We start from the raw sequence: 14,487 nt of genomic DNA on the forward strand, positions 1-14,487 counted from the left end.
TTCTCCCTCTCCCACTCCCCCTGCTTGTGTTCCCTCTCTAGCTGTCTCTCTCTCTGTCAAATAAATAAAATAAAATCTTTAAAAAAAAAAAAAAAAGATGAAGTGAAGCACTGGTAAAATACTACTTCCTTTCCAAATGGAAGTTTCTTCCACAGAGGCAGAAGACCCTGGAGGTTTCCTGCCTGGCCTCTTCCCCTCGCTGACAGACTCTTCCCAGCCTTCTACGCTCAGGCGAGGTGGGGTCTGGACCTCAGAGCACACCCAGGAGCAAACGCTTGTTTCTTATGCCACTTATTCATCTCTTGAAATTTTTTCTCATAGGTGATTATTCCCAATTTTACACTAAAAATAGCTTAGCTAAAATTAAAAAAAAAAAATTTTAACTTGGAACTGCATCACAGATGACCACTGTGGATTCTTAGTTGGTTTAAATATACTTAGCTCTATCTTATATGTGGGTAAAATTATTTTCTTGAAGCTGTAATGATTACTCTTTTAATAATAAGTCTCAGAAACAACCAGATTGGTACTCGGCTGTTTGCTGCAGCATTTTCAGAAACTTAATGGTATATGTGATTTTTTTCCTTTGAGAGAGACATTGTGACTTCAGTACATGTCAGAAAAATCTCTGACCCAAAAGCAAAAAGTCGTTTTGTTTCGTGGTAAGTTAAAGTAAGAATCCCTCCAAGCACTGCCTAGCCAAACCCAGCCTGCAGAATTATTTAACTGGAAGGGGCTTGAAATTAATCCTCCCTATCTTCAGTAAGGACCAAACCTAACTTTACTTGGAAATAACCATCTACGGCAATTCATAGGGGACACAGAGTTAGCATGGGGTGCGAAGTTAACTAAATTCATTGAGTAAAAGGTCGCTGTCAGGGTCATGCCTGTTTTTAAGTACGAGTTGATAAATCATTTTTGTACTGTAATTACAAAAGCAAACTCATTCACTCTCGCCAACTTGGCCATAGCCCTCCTCCAGACATGAGTCCCTCTTCCAGGAATCTTGCAACTGTCGTCCCTCTGCAGCTAGTTATTTTTTTTCTTTGCTTAAAGCTCTTTAAAGTCTTCTGATCATCTATAAGAAAAGTGCAGAATCTCAGATGTGCTCCTTAAGTTCCTCAGTGGTACGGTCTTGAGTTCTCAGATGCATCCTCCATGATCTTGCCTGAGGTTCCCACTGTGCAGGACTGTTTGCTCTAATCTTTCTCACCTTCAAGGGAAGGCTCTTGCAGCTTCCTTCCTGGCAGAATTGATATCCACTGCCTGGGTTCTGAAATTTGGTTGGGAGAAGAAGGCCTAGAGTCTCAACAATTCAGCACATAAACTTTCACTTAAACCCCTTCCCCCCATTTTCAGTACAGAGTGGTACCCCTGCTTTCAACTCTCCATGCCTCTCTCTCCAGCCCAGAGGCCCCTGTGTTACCATCTCCAGAGAATACACATCGGGCTTCTGCCTGCGTTGGGGAAAGAGATTGCTCAGCTCGGGGGGACTGGGGGTGAAGTCTGACGCCAGCTGCTGCTTAGGCTCATGGCTGACCTTTTACCATATCTTCTCCCCTACTTCCAAGGGCACTAGTGCTGCCAAGTCCTGAGCCTTTAGGGGCTTTGGGGCATAAATTTAATTGCTTTTTGGCTCTTCTATTCAGTTTTCCTGGGTCTTCTGGCCCAATTACCACTCACCCATCTATTTTTCAGCTTCAAAAAGGTTGTTGCTATTGTCTGGTCTCCCATTCCCTTTATCCTGTATGCCTTCTTTAAATCCCTTTACACTTCAGGAAAGAGCAAAGCCTGATGCTTGGCCTTCAACCTGCGCTCTTCCTCCAGATGTCCTATGAGCTTTCATCTTAAAGTTCTCTGGGCAGGAGATCTCTGGCATATTTTGGCCACGCCTCACAGTGTGAACCACTCTCACTCCGTCTCTCTGGCTTGAAGTTTTTTGAAGGGAAGGAGCTGAGATTGAAGCAGGAGTACTTTGTGGTGGCTGCTACCTTGCAAGATGTCATCCGACGTTTCAAAGCCTCCAAGTTTGGCTCCACGGATAGTGCCAAAACTGCGTTCGATGCCTTTCCAGACCAGGCAAGTATTCTGTCTGCGAACACGGACAGAGACAATGAGGGATCAGGACTTCCTATCAGATTTACTCCCCTTTCTCAGTACTAAAAAAGTTGAGTAGGTGCAGTAGGCTTAAAGCGCCTCACCGAGGGTGGGCGTTCTGTTTGGTGCTTTGTGCAGACGTACATGAGGGTAAGGAAGCCAGACTGCGGGCCATCCATCACCCGCACGCTGATGCCTTTTCCCCGTACAGGTTGCCATCCAGCTGAATGACACACACCCCGCACTCGCCATCCCTGAGCTGATGAGGATTTTTGTGGATATTGAAAAACTGCCCTGGTCCAAGGTCTGGATAGTTTGGCTTCCTTTTCCTTTAATTAATAGTATATCTGTGGTTCAGAGATTTTGCCAAAAGCTCCTTTTACAGTTTTTCAAAATAAGTTACTGTTGCTCACTTCCAATGGTTAAGGGTGAAGTCTGCCTGGTACTAACATTTCTCTGTCCTTACAGCTTTACAGGGAGGAAGACTAATAAGTAAATACATTCCTAATGGGACGCAGCTCAGTAGCTCAGACTTACACTGTGATTGCCATTTTTGTGTCGAAAAGGATTCTAAATTAAATTCTCCAACCTCAGAACACAGCTAATTATGTGTCTCCACCAGTCTGCAAATCAGTATTTTAAATGTACTGTGTACTTTTCTCAGAACATTACTTGTTTGTATTGCTCAGATTTTGCTTTTAATAAACAGCATGTTAGGATAGTAGAGAAGACTTATCAGTATGTTGTCTTCAGTTTTCTCAGACAGTTTTACAAATGGCTGCTTCCCCCCACCACCCCAGAAAAAAACCGTATTCCCATTCTCTGGATGATTTGGACCCTGGTGGAATTGAGTGTGTCTAACTGTGTCTGACTATTGCAGACCGGCAGGAGCCGAGGGAATGTTTGGTCTTGTGGGATTGGGTGTGCACCCGCAGGGCAGCCTTCTTGCAGAGGGAAGCAGCTAACTCCTCTCCCCTTCCCTCAGGCCTGGGAGATCACCCAGAAGACCTTTGCATACACCAACCACACGGTGCTCCCAGAGGCTCTGGAGCGCTGGTCCGTAGAGCTGGTGGAAAATTTGCTTCCTCGACATTTGCAAATCATTTATGAGATAAATCAGAAGCATTTAGATGTAAGTCATTTTGAGAGATTCCCACCCCTTTTGAGAATGAGGTCTTGAGATGTTAAGGGTGGCTGCAGTGTTCCCTCCCACCAAACTGGAGGCCCAGACATCTTCCAGTCATAGATACATCAAAAGTGTTCAAGACTGGGTGGGGCTCTGTTAAAGACACTTTTTTGAAAACACTAAAATGGAGGATGGCATCTCCCCAGGGCGAACCCAGCCCCTCTGTGTGGCAGTGAAGTTCCATATTTGCTCCATTAGAGATTTTGCTGGGGAAGTGAATGACATCTTAACGCTTAAAACCTGAGTTGCCAGCAAGGCCTTTCTCTTCCCTTGGCTAGAGAATTGCGGCCTTGTTTCCTAAAGATGTCGACCGTCTGAGAAGAATGTCTCTGATTGAAGAGGAAGGAGGCAAAAGGATCAACATGGCCCATCTCTGCATTGTGGGCTCCCATGCTGTGAATGGCGTGGCTAAAATTCACTCTGACATTGTGAAGACCCAAGTGTGAGTCTCCATTCCTGTGGTGGTGGGTCCAATGTTGCTCTGTTAATGCACTGATGCTAGTAAATGCAGGGATGCATTTTGGGATGAAGAAAGGCCCTGTCAAAATGTGCAAAAGTATTTTCTTCTATACAAAGTAACCTTCTTTTCAAAAAGAAAATGCCTTCCTCTCTGAACCATCCTACTTCTAGATGTAGGAGCCAAAAAAAAAAAAAAAAAAAAAACCTATTCTACTGAAAATCTGGTATATATGTCAGTGCCAGGAAATCATATGGAGGTGACTTGATTTGGAATTTTTCTTATAATTATGTTGAATTGCAAATGGATCTCGATTTAGAATGACAGCAGTAGCACTGCCAGCCCCCCCCCCCCCCCACCACCTTTAATCTCTCTGAGCCTACACTTGGCTTCTGGAATGTAACAGGAACCTGCTCTTTCAAATTCAGCGATGTGTCTCTTCCGACTCCAGATTCAAGGACTTCAGTGAGCTAGAACCAGACAAATTTCAGAATAAAACCAATGGGATCACTCCGAGGCGCTGGCTCTTACTCTGCAACCCAGGGCTGGCAGAGTTAATAGCGGAGGTAAGGGGCAAGTCAGGGGAGGCCTGACTGCAAGGCTAGAGGTGGACGAGTGCCCTTATAATCCGAGAATCCAGTCCAGCCCTCAGCGGGTGACATGTGCTGTCCCACAAGGCTCCGTGCTTGATTGAATTCTCTGCTCTAGCCTGCTTGAAATTCTTAATTTTTTAAACAAGGGGTCCACAGATTCCATAGCTGGCTGCCAGTACTCCTGTGGCCCACAGATGGAAGATGGTGGCCCTATTTAGTAAGGGAAGGTGATAAAAATAACTAGTAGAACCTGGGTTCTGTGTTACCCCTTGTAGGTAGGTCTCCTGTTTTTAACACTTACTGCCACTGAAACTACAGCTAAGATACTAGCAGAGGGTTCTTCCCAGCCAGCATTTTCAGGCTCTTCTGTGAGGCGCGCTAGTCAGCTGTCCTGATGTAGGCACCCGCCACAGACTGACAAACTGCGCAGGTGGGCTGGATTGCTGTCCCTGACTAACATCACCTCTTCTTTAAACTGAAAGAAAATCGGGGAAGACTACGTGAAAGACTTGAGCCAGCTGACGAAGCTGCAGGGCTTCCTGGACGATGATGTCTTCCTCCGAGAAATCGCCAACGTGAAGCAGGTGAGGCTTCCCGGTGTGGACTCCTTCGGCAGCACTAGTTCTGAGGGTTTATGAGGCTCCCCCCCGCCCCCCGCCATTTTTAAAAACAGACCAGCTGCTGATGCTTCCGAGTCAAAAGGGCTCCGGCACGGCGCACTGTCTCCACAGGAGAACAAGCTCAAGTTTTCCCAGTTCCTGGAGAAGGAGTACGAAGTGAAGATCAACCCCTCCTCCATGTTCGACGTGCACGTGAAGCGCATCCACGAGTACAAGCGGCAGCTCCTGAACTGCCTGCACGTGGTCACCATGTACAACCGTGAGTCACCGCGCGGCCGCCGCGCCCCCTGGAGGCGGGAGCCTCGCCACCCCAGCCCGCACCCGCCCTCCATTCCACCCACTCCTAAATCTTTTTCAGGCATTAAGAAGGACCCCAGGAAGTTATTCGTGCCCAGAACAGTCATAATCGGTGGCAAAGTAAGCTCATTCTATTCACTGGGGATGCGGGGGCCCAGAAACGGCAAGAGTGCCATTTCTCCACTTCATCAGGGCTGCCTGCCGACCGTGTGTTTGCCGTTCTTCCCCAAGGCTGCCCCAGGATATCACATGGCCAAAATGATCATAAAGCTCATCACCTCAGTGGCGGATGTGGTGAACAATGACCCTGTGGTTGGAAGCAAGTTGAAAGTCATCTTCTTGGAGAACTACAGAGTGTCTCTTGCTGAAAAAGGTAGTATCCTCATCCCAAATCATGCAGGGCCAGGGCAAATTCTCCAGAAAGGTTACATGGTAGGGAAAAATGAGGTAGCTAGGTTCTGGGGGTCAGTAACTTAGAATAGAAAGTGTCACTCTTGGGCAAAATTAGGGCCTAGGCTAAGAGTCTTGGAGATGATCCAGATGATGATGAGATTGCTGTCCCGGGAGTCAGCATCACCCATTACCTTTGCAAGTGCATTTTCCTGCCAGCTAGCTAGCCAGAGTTGGGTGCTGCAGGAGGTGGCCCTGAAGTTCGGGCAAAGTGCAGACCGGGCTCTACAAAGGAAAGGAAAAGAAAGGGTCTTCCATTCCCAGCTCCAGTTTTGCAACAGAACACCAATTCCCCAGGCCCCGATATTCCTCTGGTCACTTCGTGGAATGAAGAAGGGCTGTCGTTTGTTCACGTGGCAACAGGGAATGAGGACAGATGTCAGGCTGCCAAGCATGAGGCTTAGATGTGCTTAGACTGATCACGCATGGAGTTCCCACGTGGGGACAGTTAGACTGGCAAAAAGCCAACATCCCTTTCTCTACTGCTCTCTTTGCTTATTTGCATCATGTGCTTACAAAGCACCGTCCACATGCAGATGCCAACTGTGCATTCACCCCAGTCCCAAATTGAAAACAGACCTTTCTCTTTTTGAGGTATTTTTGGGTCCTCTGATGTTACTCTTTAAGACTGTATGCAGAAAGAGAAGAGCCAGGTTCCTGGCTTCTTCCATGCAAATGAAGAGATACCTAATCCACAAATAAGCCTTCAAAGTAAAACAGAGAATTGGTTCTGACCTTTGAAGTCAAAGAGGGAGAAGGAGTGGCAGCACTAATTTGTGTGTAAATTAGGCTGAAAGGTCAGAGGCTTGGTGTCTAGCCCCAGGCACACCTCAGGTGCACCCGGTGCAATTCTCTGCCATATAAGCGGGAGGGAGGGAGGAGGTGGAAAGTGGAAGGAATGCAGAGGATCCAATTTCCTCAGATTATAAAGGAAGAGTCAGGAGAGACTGAATTTTAAAGATCAAGAAAGAGAAGTTTCAATCTATTTTATAAAGTTATCAAGCAGAAGAAATAAAAACAAAACCATAACAAAAATTGGAAGGAAGAGCAGGAAGAAGAGAGATGTAGTGTCAGCTTTTATAGCAGAGCGTAACAGGTGCTCTCTGGAGTTTACAGACCAAGGAAGAGTAGTATGAGCATATACTTATTTAGCACTGTGGCCATCACCACCCAGATAGCACATCAAAAATGGACAAAAGCAGTTGCCTGAGTCAAGGGGAAGAGTGAGATCCATCCTTCCATACCATATGAATGTTTACCTTGATGTACATGGACTACTTTAATGGTCAGAACAGGACCGCTAGATAAATACTCAGATACATAGGAGATCTAGAGAGACGGAATCACTGATTTTAATGTACCTTGCTTGCAGTCATTCCAGCTACAGATCTGTCGGAGCAGATCTCCACTGCAGGCACTGAAGCCTCAGGGACAGGCAATATGAAATTCATGCTGAATGGGGCCCTGACCATCGGGACCATGGATGGAGCCAACGTGGAAATGGTAGAGGAAGCTGGGGAAGAGAACCTGTTCATCTTTGGCATGAGAGTAGATGATGTGGCCGCTTTGGACAAGAAAGGGTAAGGGAGCAGCTCCTCCTTATTGGGCAGGTGCTCCACCCCACCCCCAGAAGGGTGCCTGCCCACCCAGGTATCCCACTGAGTCGGGGTCATGTGAAATGCGGCCACACAACATCTCCCATGCGCCTGGGCAGCCTCCTCACAGCTTAGTTTTATTAAACCCAGCAAGTGAACTTGAAAGGGACTTGGGCACAGGTGCATGAGGTCCTTGCTATTTGTTATCCGCCAGTGTAGTTGGTTACATTAGTTTCAGGTGTACAATATAGTAATTCAACAATTCAGTACATCACCCGGTGCTCATCATGGCAAGTGCACTCCTTAATCCCCATCACCTGTTTAACCCATCTCCCCTCTGGTAACCGTAAGTTTGTTCCCTGGAGTTAAGAGTCTATTTTTTTGGCTTTTCTCTTTTTTTCTTCATTTGTTTGTTTTGTTTCCTTAAGTTTTATATATAAGTGAAATCATATGGTATTTGTCTTTCTCTGACTCACTTATTTCACTTAGCATTATATTCTCTAGATCCATCCATGTTGCAAAGGGCAAGATTTCATTCCTTTTATGGCTGAGTAATATTCCATTATATGTGTATACCACTTCTTTATCCATTCAGCGCTCAGCAGACACTTGGGCTGCTTCCATAATTTGGCTGTTGTAAATAATGCTGCAATAAACATAGGGGTGTATGTATCCCTTTGAGTTAGGGTTTTTGTATTCTTGGGTAAATACCCGGTGGTAGAATTATATGGTAGCCCTATTTTCAACTTTTTGAGGAACCTCCATACTGTTTTCCAGAGTGTCTGCACCAGCTTGCATTCCCACCAACAGTGCACGAGGGTTCCTTTTCTCTGCATCCTTGCCAACACTTGTTGTTTCTGACATTTTTTATTTTAGCCATTCTGACAGGTGTGAGGTGATATCTCATTGTGGTTTTAATTTGCATTTCCCTGATGATGAGTGATGTTGAGCATCTTTTCATGTTTCTATCAGCCATCTGGATGTCTTCTTTGGAGAAATGTCTCTTCATGTCTTCTTCCCATATTTAATTGGATTATTTGTCTTTTGGTGTTGAGTTATATAGGTCTTTATATATTTTCAATACTAACTTTCTCAGGTAAGTCATTTGCAGATATCTTCTCCCATCCAGTAGGTTTTTAGTTTTGTTGATAGTTTCCTTTGCTTTGCAGAAGCTTTTTATTTTGATGTAGTCCCAAAAGTTTATTTTTGTTTTGTTGCCCTTGCCTCAGGAGACATAAACAGAAGAATGTTGCTATGGCACATGTCAGAGAAATGACTGCCTGTGCTCTCTTCTAGGACTTTTATGGTGTCAGGTTCACATTTAGGTCTTTAATCTATTTTGAGTTTATTTTTGTGTATGGTGTAAGAAAGTGGTCCAGTTTCATTCTTTTGCTTGTAGCTGACCAGTTTTCCCAGTACCATTTGTTGAAGAGATTTTTTTTCCCGTTGACTATTCTTGCATCCTTTGTCTAAGATTAATTGACCAGATAATCGTGATCTATGTGTCCGTTTTTGTGCCAGTGCCATACTGTTTTTGCTTACTGCAGCTATATAGTATATCTTGAAATGTGATACCTCCAGTTTTTTCTTCTTTTTCAAGATTGCTTTGGCTATTCAGCGTCGTTTCTGGTTTCACACAAATTTTAGGATTATTGTTCTAGTTCTGTGAAAAATGCTGTTGATATTTTGATAGGGATTGCATTAAATGTGTAGGTTGCTTTGGATAGTATGGACATTTTAACAATATTTGTTCTTCAGATCCATGTACATGGAATGTCTTTCCATTTCTTCGTGTCATCTTCAATTTCTTTAATCAGTGTTTTATAGTTTTTGGAGTACAGGTCTTTCACCTCCTTGGTTAAGTTTATTCCTAGGTATTTTATTATTTTTGGTGCAATTGTAAATGGAATTCTTAATTTCTTGTTCTGCTGCTTCATTATTAGTATAAAAATGCAAATTTATATATGTTTATTTTTGTATCCCATGATCTTACGAGATTTGTCAGTTCTAGTAGTTTTTTGGTGGAGTCTTTAGCGTTTTCTATATGTAGTATGATGTCATCTGGAAATAGTGAGTTTTACTTCTTCCTTACCGATTTGGATGATTTTTATTTTTGTAGTTGTTGTTGTCTGATTGCTGTGACTAGGACTTCCAGTACTATGTTGAATAAAAAGGGTGAGAGTGGACATTCTTATCTTGTTCCTGACCTTAGGGGAAGAGCTCTCAGTTTTTTACCATTGAGTATGATGTAAGCTATTAGTTTTTCATATATGGCTTCCATTATGTAGAGGCATGTTCCCTCTAAACCTACTTTTTTGAGTGTTTTTATCATGAATGGTTGGTGTACTTTGTCAAATGCTTTTTCTACATCTATTGAAGTGACCATCTGGCTCTTATCCTTTCTCTTGTTGATGTGATGTATCACATTGATTGATTTATGAATATTCAGCCACCCTTGCCTCCCAGGAATAAATCCCACTTGATTTCGTGAATGATTTTTTTTAATGTAGTGTTGGACTCGTTTTGCTAATATTTTGTTGAGGATTTTTGCATCTATGTTCATTAGAGATATTGGCCTGTAGTTCTCTCTTTTTTTTGTAGTGTCTTCATCTGGTTTTGGTATCAGGGTAATGCTGGTCTCCTAGAATTAATTTGGAGGCTTTCCTTCCTCTTTTTTAAATGTTTGGCAGAATTCACCTGTGAAGGCATCTGGTCCTGAACTTTTGTTTGTTGGGAGTCTTTTGATTACTCATTGAATTTTATTATTGGTAATTGGTCTGTTCAAACTTTCTATTTCTTTCTGATTCAGTTTTAGGAGTTTATAGGTTTCTAGGAATTTATCCATTTCTTCTAGGTTGTCCGATTTGTTGCTATATAATTTTTCATAATATTCTCATAATCCTTTGTATTTCTGTGGTGTCTATTGTTACTTCTCTTCTTTCATTCATTTCTGATTTTGTTTGAGTCGTCTTTTTTTTTATGAGTCTGAATAAAGGTTTATCAATTTTGTTGATGTTTTCAAAGAACCAACTCCTGGTTTCATTGATCTGTTCTATTGGGGTTTTTTAGTTTCTATGTTGTTTATTTCTGCTCTAATCTTGATTATGTCCTTCCTTCTACAGGTTTTGGGTCTTGCTTGTGCTTCTTTTTCTAGCTTCTTTAGGTGTAAGGCTAGGTTGTTTATTTGAGATTTTTCTTGCTTCTTGAGATAGGCCTGTATTGCTTTAAACTTCCTTCTTAGAACAGCTTTTGCTGCACCCCAAAGATTTTGGACCACTCTGTTTTCATTTTCATTTGCCTCTATGTATTTTTTTATTTTCTCTTTGATTTCTTGGTTGACCCATTCATTGTTTAGTAGCATGTTATTTAACCTCCATGTATTGGTGCTCTTTCTAGATTTTTTTCTTGTGGTTGATTTCTAGTTTCAAAACATTGTGGTTGGAAAATATTCATGGTATGACTTTAATCTTTTTGAATTTATTGAGACTTATTTTGTGGCCTAACATGTGATCTAGAGAATGTTCCACGTGCACTTGAACAAAATGTGTTTCTGCTGTTTTAGGAGGGAATGTTCTGAATATATCTGTTAGATCCATCTGATCCAGTGTTTCACTCAAAGCCACTATTTCCTTGTTGATTTTCTGTGTGGATGATCTATCGATTGATCTAAGTGGGGGGTTATAGTCCCCTACTATTATTGGATTACTACTGATTACTTCCTTTGTTTGTTAATAGCTGCTTTATGTATTTGGGTGCTCCCATGTTGAGTGTATAAATATTTAGAATTGTTATATCTTCTCTGGATTGTTCCGTTGATTATATAGCCTCTCTCTTTTTTTTTTTTTTTTTTTAAGATTTTATTTATTTATTTGACAGAGAGAGACACAGTGAGAGCAGGATTACAAGCAGGGGGAGAGGGAGAAACAGGCTTCCCGCGGAGCAGGGAGCCCGATGTGGGGCTCAATCCCAGGATCCTGGGATCATGACCTGAGCTGAAGGCAGATGCTTAACGACTGAGCCACCCAGGCGCCCCTCTTTGTCTCTTTTTACAGACTTTGTTTTAAAGTCCATTTTGTCCAATATCAGTACTGCCACCTGCCTTTTTACTTCCATTTGCATGATAAATGCTTTTCCATCTCTTGACTTTTTTTTTTTTTTTAAGATTTTATTTATTTCTTTGAAAAAGAGAGAGAACATGAGCGGGGGGGTGGGGGGTGGAGAGGGAGAAGCAGGCTCCCCCCTGAGCAGGGAGCTGGACATGGGGCTTGATCCCAGGACCCTGAGACCATGACCTGAGCCCAAGGCAAACACTTAAGTGACTGAACCACCCAGACACCCCTCCATTTCACTTTCAGTGTGCATGTGTCTTTATGTCCAAAGTGTGTCTCTTGTAGGTAGCATATAGGTAAGTCTTACTTTTTTATCCATTCCATCACCCTATGTCTTTTGATTTGAACATTTAGTCCATTTACATTCAAAATAATTATTGATAGGTATGTACGTATTGCCATTTTGCTGCTTGTTTTATGGTTGTTTTTATAGTTCTTCTCTGTTCCTTGTTCTCTTCTCTCATGGTTTGCTGGCTTTCTTTAGTGATACACTGGATTCCTTTTTCTTTATTTTTGCATATCTATTACTGGTTTTTGATTCGTGATTATCATTAGGTTTGTATATAACATCTTAAGCATATAGCAGTCTCTATTAGGTTGATGGTCGCTTAAGTTTGAAACCATTCTTTACTCCACCCCCCCACCCCACATTTTAGGCATATGGTATCATACTTTACATCCTTTCATTTTGTGGATCCCTTGACTCATTTTTTTTTTTTTAAGATTTTATTTATTTGAGAGCGAGAGAGAGCATGAGCAGGGGAGAGGGGCAGAGGGAGAGGGAGAAGCAGGCTCCCCACTGAGCAGACAGCCCGACACGGAGCTCAATCCTAGGACCCCAGGATCATGATCTGAGCCAAAGGCAGATGCTTAACCAACTGAGCCACGCAGGTGGCCCCCTTTGACTGATTTTTATAGATATACTTATTTTCACTGCTTTTGCGCTTCCTACTTTTCTTACTCCTACTTATGATCTTTCCTTTCCACTTGAAGAATCCTTTTTAACATTTTTTTTAAGATTTTATTTATTTATTTATTTGAGAGAGAGAGAAACAGCATGAGAGGGGAGAGGGTCAGAGGGAGAAGCAGGCTCCCCGCTGAGCCGGGAGCCCGATGGGGGGCTCAATCCCAGGACCCTGGGACCATGACCTGAGCTGAAGGCAGACGCTTAATGACTGAGCCACCCAGGCACTCCCTTTTTAACATTTCTTGTAGTCACGAATTTAGTGGTCACGAATTCCTTTAAATTTTGTTTGTCTGGAAAAACTCTCTCTCCTTCTATAATGAATAACAGAGTATTCTTGGCTGCATGTTTTTTCTTTCAGCACTTTGAATATATCATGCCACTCCCTTCTGGCCTGCAAAATCAGTGAAAAATCAGCTCACGGCCTTATGGGGTTTCCCTTGTATATAACTTTTCTTTTCTCTTGCTGCTTTTAAAATTCTCTCTTTATCACTACTTTTTGCCATTTTAATTACCGTGTGTCTTGCGGTGGACCTCCTTATATTGATTTTGTTGGGGGCTCTCTGTGAATCCTAGATCTGGATTTCTATTTCCTTTACCAGATTTGGGAAGTTTTCAGCTATTATTTCTTCAAAAAAAATTTCTGCCTCCTTTTCTTACTCTTCTCCTTCTGGGATCCCTATAATATGAATGTTATTACACTTGGTGGTGTTGCTGAATTCCCTAAGTCTATTTTCATTTTTTATTACTATATTTTCTCTCTCCTGCCCAACACAATTACTTTACATTACTCCGTCCTCTAGGTAGCTAATCCTGTCTTCTGCTTCTTCTAGTCTATTATTTATTCTATCTAGTGCATTTTTAATTTCATTTATTAAGTTCTTCATCTCTGGTTCATTTTTATGTTTTCTCTCCATTTGTTAAGGATCTCATTGAAGTCCTGCACACTTTTCTCTTAATCACTCTTAAGACCATTACTGTAAAATCTCTATCAGGCATATTACTTATCTGCATTTTATTTAGGGCTCTTGCTGTGATTTTGTCCTGTCCTTTCATTTGGGACATTTCCTCTGTCCCTCATTTTGCCTAACTTTCTGTGTCTGTTTCTATGTGTTGGGAAAGTCGGCTAAGTCTCCTGCTCTTGAAAGTAGTGGCCTCATGAAGAAGAGTCCGGTAGTGCCCTGCAGTGCAGTGTGCCCTGTTCACCAGAACCTCGTGCTTCAGGGCTGTCCTCTATGCATATTGCACACACCCTGCTGTTGCAGCTGAGCCACTTTTTCCTTCAATCCAGTTGTGGCAGTGGCTCTCTTTGCCTGTTGTAGGCACGGTTTGGTCCTTGTGTTGTTAGTGAGCCAGGCTGGGGCCACCTCGGGCTTGAGCAGAGTCGGATCAGGCATTTGCCAGAGGTGCAATGACACCAAAGTGTGACTCTGTCCTCCCCTGAGAAGCTTTCATGGGCGGGCAGTGCTTGGAGGCAGACCAGCTGTCTGCGCTCAGCCCACTGCTGGGGCTGCAGTCTGGCTGCAATCTGATTGTTGCGTGTGGTTGTCTTCTCCCCTCCCCGGGGCAGGAGTCACTTTGGAGTGGTGCTGGCCCGTGTGGGGGCTGCTTGCACACAGCTAGGCTCGCGGCCCCACTTTGGATGGGCTCCGGCCAAGAGCGCATTGTAGGGGGCAGGAGCATGGGAGAACTCGGGGGCAGGGTGGGCAGTGCCAGCGAGGTTTGCCCAGGTCGCTGTGGGAGGGGGCCTGGAGCAGAGGCCTGACTGGCAGGGCAGATCTGCAGAGGAAGCTGGGGGCTGGGCGCACTGTTAGCAAGTCAGGCGGCCAGTGCTGCCACAGCACTGTTCCCACAGGGGTCCGGGTGGCTAGGCTGGGGGGCAGGGAAGGGAAATAGTGCCCAGCAGCTCCTTTGTTCCTGGAGAAGTCGCCTAAAGATCCCGATCCCTGTCCCTCTAGCATATGTTCTGCGTTAGTAAACAAATCTCCCTCCAGTATACCCCAGGTGTTTTTCTATACTGTATCTCGGGGCTGCTTGCTGTGCTGTCCCTTTAAGGGCAGGGACTCGGCTTCCTGTAGCTGTCCCCGCTCTCCCAGAGCGAAGCCTGCTGATTTTTAAA

The 14,487-nt window shown here is 43.6% G+C and overlaps 1 protein-coding gene across 4 annotated transcripts in view; it reads left to right on the forward strand.

Annotated features, from left to right (window-relative positions):
- Positions 1-14,487, forward strand: part of PYGL (glycogen phosphorylase L) — a 65,595-nt gene that overhangs the window by 22,430 nt on the left and 28,678 nt on the right. For all 4 annotated transcript variants that reach the window (XM_021701348.1, XM_021701347.1, XM_044917932.1 and 1 more), the window contains 10 exons: positions 1,936-2,079; positions 2,309-2,401; positions 3,083-3,229; positions 3,562-3,725; positions 4,192-4,306; positions 4,816-4,917; positions 5,065-5,212; positions 5,312-5,370; positions 5,482-5,623; positions 7,073-7,280. In XM_021701348.1, the coding sequence (XP_021557023.1) occupies positions 1,936-2,079; positions 2,309-2,401; positions 3,083-3,229; positions 3,562-3,725; positions 4,192-4,306; positions 4,816-4,917; positions 5,065-5,212; positions 5,312-5,370; positions 5,482-5,623; positions 7,073-7,280 (1,322 nt within the window). The remainder of the gene's footprint in view (positions 1-1,935; positions 2,080-2,308; positions 2,402-3,082; positions 3,230-3,561; positions 3,726-4,191; positions 4,307-4,815; positions 4,918-5,064; positions 5,213-5,311; positions 5,371-5,481; positions 5,624-7,072; positions 7,281-14,487) is intronic.

Source organism: Neomonachus schauinslandi, chromosome 9 (genome assembly GCF_002201575.2).
Source record: "Neomonachus schauinslandi chromosome 9, ASM220157v2, whole genome shotgun sequence".
In the NCBI taxonomy this organism is placed as follows: domain Eukaryota; kingdom Metazoa; phylum Chordata; class Mammalia; order Carnivora; family Phocidae; genus Neomonachus; species Neomonachus schauinslandi.